General features: G+C 29.2%; 1 protein-coding gene across 1 annotated transcript; it reads left to right on the top strand.

The window, feature by feature from the left end:
• Nucleotides 1-6,413: 6,413 nt before the first annotated feature.
• Nucleotides 6,414-6,974, top strand: LOC128196258 (uncharacterized). The gene has a single exon (XM_052876508.1). The coding sequence runs from the start codon at nucleotides 6,414-6,416 to the stop codon at nucleotides 6,972-6,974; it is 561 nt and encodes a 186-aa protein (XP_052732468.1).
• The last annotated feature ends 264 nt before the right edge of the window (nucleotides 6,975-7,238 follow it).

Below are 7,238 nucleotides of genomic sequence, written 5' to 3'. Positions count from 1 at the left end.
CTTGATGATTATTAGAGTATCAAGATAACCTCCAACAATAGGACCCTCAACATCAACATATACACAAATACCATATCATTATAGAATCTCTCCACGAGACTCATACCATGCTCATATTCCTCAACTCATATTATACCCTTACAAAATCTCCCCATAATACTCATATCATGTTCAGATGCATAAATTCAAATCCAATAAAATCCAATCATCGGAGAAATCATACAAAATGAATATATCACAAAATAAATCAACAATACTAAAATATCACCATAAATTGTCACAGGAGAAGAATCCAATGTTTGACGAATCAAACTCACCATAAACGCCAGTACATATGACTAGTCACAACTTACTGGATTTGACTAGGGCTGCTCTATGATCAGGGATGTACCAACTCCGGTTTTTAAGATTCCTCTATCCTACCATGACAATTATAATTCATAATTCCATATCTACCACAATAACATGAATTCATCAAAAATTTTCATTCCAACAAGATACATTGCACAATAATTTAACAGTACATAATCTGTTCAACAAGATTTAAGTTAAAAACTTGTCGAGTAGACTTCCAGGAAAGAGAGGTGCGTCACAATGGACAACTTAAGTACCAATTTTTTCCTTAGCCAAAGTGTTCCTCAACTAGTTTTAACAAATTTCTTATTTACAGATTCAAAACAACAACATATAATATTAACACAGAAATTCAATATAGATAGATATATAACAAGCACCAATGTTTTTCATTAGCAGTATTCACACAGAATTTCAAGACATGAATAGTAATAAAACAATACTAAATTATAATATAAAAGCTCAGAAAGGTTAGCTCCCCTACCTCTATTCCAGACTTAATCTTTTGCTCAGAATTTGTTTCCTTGAAAACCCTCCAGAACCTCTACTCTTCTTGCAACTAAAAATTTCTTCCTAATTCTTTCTTCTCTATTTCTCAAGATTTCTCACTTGATTCTTTCTCTCTTTGTGCAGAATAACCTCCCCCTCATGACTATTTATAGTCCAAAAATTTTACTATTCAGCAATTTTTTAATATTATTTATTATTTTATTATATTAATATTTTAATCACCACTTGACATATTGGATGTCTCAATAATGCCTTCAAATCTGAGTGCTTTATCCACTATCAATATTTTAATTTTTTTTTAAAAAAAAGGTAGAAGAAAGTTTGAACCCATGTTCTTGAAATCACCACAATTTTCTACCAATTAAGCTACCAAAATTTCTTATTTAGCTTTCCACATTTTATTTTTTACATAAACTTATTATATTTTCCATTCACAAAGAAATCTAGTAATAAAATTGTTACTATTAAGGTAAATATTTTTCATAGGTCTTACACTCATATACAATTTCACGTAATTCATGTTATCATACACAAAAAAAGTTAACTTATAAAAACACAAACAGAGTTCTAAGAATAGGTCTAGCTTCTCTAACCGCACAATAATAATAATAAAACTAAAAATAATAGTAATAATATTAATACTAATTATTATTATTATTATTATATTTTATTTCATTTTAATTTTAACATATGTAACAAAGTTTGAATTTGAAATTTAAAATTCAAAAAAATTGTAAAATGATAATTTCTTTTTAATATAGTTTTTAATGTTTCAAAATAACTTTCACATACATTTAACATATCAGAAAAAATTCGTATTTAAGATGAAACAATATATGAAAGAATAAAAAGTCAAAAAAACTTAATTACAATATGTGAATAATAAAATATAATAAAAAATTAAAATGTAATATAGAAAAAATAATTAATGATGACATCAATTTGAAAATAAACTAAATAATAAATTATTAAAAAAAATTTAAAATTACACGACACGTATGTTAAAGTTGATATTCTTTTTTATCGAATATGAACATTATTAATATTAAATTGATGTCTCTTATTTTACATCATATTTATTCCCATTATTTATAGTATAATATTTATTTATAATTTATTAATTTATTTTGAATCATAATAAAAATAAAATTTGATAATTTTAAAAATAATCTCTTGTATTGCATATGTCAAAATATTAGTTAAGAACATTTAAAAGTTGCAAAATGACTCATGGGGCAGTTTGAAGTTGACGTGGATCCAAGTTGCTCTTTATTTATTTTTTATTTGACACGTCCAAATCTTCTAAGTCCCTCCACTTGACTGTCTCTCAAATCAACTCACACATTTATCTTCACTTGAATGGTATATATCATATTAATATTTTATATTATTAATGCACAGATAACTATTTTTTAGTGGAGAGTTAGCTTATATTTTCAGTGTGATTTTTTTAAATATTTAAATTTAAAATTATACCATTGGCAGGCAGTTACGTTCATTTTTTTAATAAATATATTATTTTTTAAATATAATATATATCTATAGTTTTTAAAAGCAAAACACTTAAGGGAATGTTTTGTGAGTATCCAGTTGTTAACTAATGCCTATAATTTGATTAATTAAAAGAATTATTACTTTTATATCTTAACTTTCTCAATCATAGTAAATTATTCACACTTTCATAAATATGCATGATTTCATCGAGTTTTTATTATATATTTACATCTAATACAAAAATTATAATATTTTAAGTTATATTTAATTTTTATATAACATAAAAAATAAAAACTAACTAGCCCGATACTCATTCCACCTGACTGACATGTAAATGAGTATAATTTTTTTCCACCCATATTAGTCTTATTGTTAGCGGTAATTTTAGCATAAATCCTCTTCAACAATTAACAAATGAGTTATTTAAACAATTCATAATTTTATATAAGGTCTTCTAATGCATAAAAGTATAATTCATAACTCATATATAAATAATAAACAAAACTCCAAGCTGAAATAAATCAACAATACTAACAATAATTTTATTTGTTCAATTATATATAGATTAATTCTAATTTATAACTTTTTTTTTCATCTTCTAAATTTTTTTATGATAAACTCGAAAAAAAAACCCTAAAATGTCTTTCAATTCAATGCACAAGTGCACAATGATTTGCCTTTTTCACACTTTTTTATGAATAATTAAATATATATTAAGGCTTTACAAAGACAGTCCAACAGCATTGTTAGGCTGGTCCAATGACCTTAATTAAATTATACAGAAAAAGTAAACAGTTTAAGATTAGTTTATAATGTTTATATTAATTAGTTTGTTAATTATTTTAACTAATGCTCACTTTTTAAGAATATATATATATAAAAGATATTTTAAAGCACTAAGACTATAATTTATTGTCATATTTAAAAAGTTATATATTTCAATTTATATTAGTATCACCTGTGAAATACTTTTTAGAGACTAATATTATTTAAATAATTTACCTGACACAAATTCATTTTTGTCATTCTTAAATTATGAAGAAAAAAAAAGTGATATTTCATATATTTATTTATGAATAATGGAAAGAGAAGATAAAATAATTTATCATAAGACGGCGGAGAAGGAAGTATAACGAGGAGAATATATGCAGAAACCCTAAAACCTGGACGGAATAGGATAGAAGGGAAACCAAACATGAAGGCATGGAATACGGTTCATATCTCATCTAATTGCAAGGCATCACATCACTTGATATAGGAGGAAATGTTGCTTTCTTACCAATTTTTCTAATATTTATTCATCCTATGTTTATGGCTATTAATTTTTTCATTCTGTTTTCTAAATTTAAACAATATATTTCTTCTTATTTAGGACTTCTACTCCTGTTACCTTTCTATTTCCATTAATATATATATATATATATATATAAAGTTTGGTATAATTTTCTCTCTCAAATATATTTCTTAAATTAAATTAATTACTTAAAATAAAAATTAAAAATATTGATGATTAATATCTAAAAAATGAAAATGTTACATTTAAAAAATAAAGTCTATTCACGTAAAAACCAATTGTATAAATTTATAACTATAAGACCCATGAAAAATATTTACCTTAATCGTAAAAATTTTATTACTAGATTTTTTTGTGAATGGAAAATATAATAAGTTTATGTAAAAAAAATAAAATGTGGAAAGCTAAATAAGAAATTTTGGTAGCTTAATTGGTAGAAAATTGTGGTGATTTCAAGAACATGAGTTCAAACTCTCTTGGAAGAATCAAGTGAGAAATCTTGAGAAATAGAGAACAAAGAGTTAGGAAGAAATTTTTAGTTGCAAGAAAAGTAGAAGTTTTAGAGGGTTTTCGGGGAAACAAATTATGAACAAGAGATTAAGTCTGGAATAGAGGTAGGGGAGCTAACCTTTCTAAGCTTTTATATTATGATTTAGTATTGTTTTATTACTATTCATGTCTTGAAATTCTGTGTGAATATTGTTAATGAAAAACATAGGTGCTTACTATATATCTATCTATAGTGAATTTCTGTGCTAATATTATATGTTGTTGTTTTAAATCTGTAAATAAGAAATTTGTTAAAACTAGTTGAGGAACACTTTGGCTAAGGAAAGACTTGGTACTTAAGTTGTCCATTGTGACACACCTCTCTTTCCTGGAAGTCTACTCGACAAGTTTTTAACTTAAATCTTGTTGAACAAATTATGTACTGTTAAATTATTGTGCAATATATCTTGTTGGAATGAAATTTTTTGATGAATTCATGTTATTGTGGTAGATATGGAATTATGAATTATAATTGTGATGGTAGGATAGACGAATCTTAAAAACCAGAGTTGGTACATCCCTAATCATAGAGCAGCCCTAGTCAAATCCAGTAAGTTGTGACTAGTCATATGTACTGGCGTTTATGGTGAGTTTGATTCGTCAAACATTTGATTCTTCTCCGGTGACAATTTATGGTGATATTTTAGTATTGTTGATTTATTTTGTGATATATTCATTTTGTATGATTTCTCCGATGATTGAATTTTATTGGATTTGAATTTATGCATCTGAACATGATATGAGTATTATGGGGAGATTTTGTAAGGGTATAATATGAGTTGAGGAATATGAGCATGGTATGAGTCTCGTGGAGAGATTCTATAATGATATGGTATTTGTGTATATGTTGATGTTGAGGGTCCTGTTGTTGGAGGTTATCCTGATACTCTAATAATCATCAAGTCTCAAGTAGAGAAGGATGAATTATGTGGTGAGAGGGGCAGGAGGTCCTGGTCTATGTGCCGGTTTTGGACATAGTGTTGAGGACTAACCTTGTGGATGATATGAAGTATTTTGAAAGTGTATTTGTAAGAAGAAGTAGAAGTCATCACAAGCGCATAACCTCCCGTGACCGCTCATCAACGTATCATCCGGATGAGTGTCTATTGGGTATTGTGGGATGAGTGTCTATTGGGTATTGTGGAACGAGTGTCTATTGAGTATTGTGGGATGAGTGTTTATTGGGTATTGTGTGACGAGTGTCTATTAGGAATTGTGGTATGATGGGATGAGTATCTATGGTGTGATTGTGGTATGATGGTATGAGGGTGTCTGACATAATTATTATATGATGTTTGTTGAGTGTATCAAAGTAATTATGCATGTTTTATAAATGATTTGTTGCATGTTAGCTCACCCTACTTGTTTGTGTTTGTGCATGTGCGATGATTGTATAATTCGTTATACGGGAGCAGATGAAGGAATGTCGTCTGATCCAGTGCCAATGAAGAAAGAGATAGAAGAATAAATTAGAAGAATTCGAGTTATATTTATGAGTTTGTAGTTGAAATCTGAGTTTAAAACACACACACACACACATATATATATATATATATATATATATATATATATATATATATATATATATATATATATATATATATATATATATATATATATATATATATATATATATATATATATATATATATATATATATATATATATATGTCAACTATGAATTTTCAAGTGTGAGATTATGAGATGTTACCTTAAATGTAATGCTACAATATATAAATTATGAATTATCAAGTTTGAGATTATGGGATGTTACATTAATGGTATCAGAGCGGTTCGTCCTTATGACGACCTAAGAGTTGTGGATTTATCCTACGAACTCATATTATGAATCATAATGACAATAGTTCTCTGTGTGAACAGAGAAATGACACGCACACAACCCAACTGTGAAACCTCTAATATGCCTAGCCTTGCAAGAGCTTTGGAGGCTATTGCATCTGCTCTTCAACAACAGGGCGCTGCTTTAGTGCAACAGCACGAAACAACTCTGCAACAATTAGAAGCGGCTAGGCTGAGTTCTGAAGCCAGTCAAAGAGAACATGAGGAAGCCTTAAGGCAAATATCTGAGAATGGCACGTCTGTAGAAGCTCAAAGGATTCAGGAATGAACCTTAGAAAACTTTCTACAACACCGTCCACCTACTTTTAATGGGAGGACAAGTCCGGATGAGGGTGATCTATGGATAAGAAATATGGAAAAGATTTTTGATGCGAAAAATTGTTCATCAGAAACTAGGTTGACATACTCCGAGTATCAGCTGTTTGGAGAAGCAATACACTGGTGGGACAACATGAAGCTAGTATTACAGGAAGGTGGTGAGATTATTACCTGGGAAGTTTTTAAGAATAAGTTTTATGCTGAGTACTTTCCGGACAATGTAAGATATGCAAAAGAGGTGGAGTTCTTGCAGCTCGTGCAAAGTAACAAGTTGGTAGCTGAGTATGCAGACAAGTTCAAACAGTTGGGACGTTTCTACACCCAACCAGCAAATGAAGAATGGAGGTGTAGGAAATTTAAAAATGGATTGAGAGCAGACATACAACTAGCCGTGAACCCTTTAGCTATTAAAGAGTTCTCTGCTTTAATTGAACATGCCAAAGTTGCGGAAAGGTTAACGAGTGAGATTGAAGTTCAGCAGAAGTCACAAAGGGTGGGAGGACCATTTGGGTCACGAGTTGGACAAAATGTAAGGATTCGACCTTATGAAAGACCGCAGCCTCAGAGGAATTCTCATCAGCAACAACACCAATAGAGAATAATCCGATGTTTCGTCTGCGGAGGACCTCATCTGAAGAGCGTCTGTCCACAAGTTACTGTGCGCAACAAATGTTTTCTTTGCGGAGTAGAAGGACATTTTGCTAGAGATTGTCCCTCTAAAAGAAGAGAAACAACTCAACCTCAACAACCGCCTCAACAGGGAAGGACTGACAATAGGCCACAAGCGATTGGAAGAGTCTATGCTTTAACGGGGACAGAAGCTACCAAATCAGGTACCCTCATCATTGGATGTTGTATT

The sequence above is a fragment of the Vigna angularis genome, chromosome 4 (assembly GCF_016808095.1).
Source record: "Vigna angularis cultivar LongXiaoDou No.4 chromosome 4, ASM1680809v1, whole genome shotgun sequence".
NCBI lineage: Eukaryota > Viridiplantae > Streptophyta > Magnoliopsida > Fabales > Fabaceae > Vigna > Vigna angularis.
Note: the sequence above shows the minus strand (reverse complement) of the source record. Positions and strands in the feature narration are given on the sequence as shown.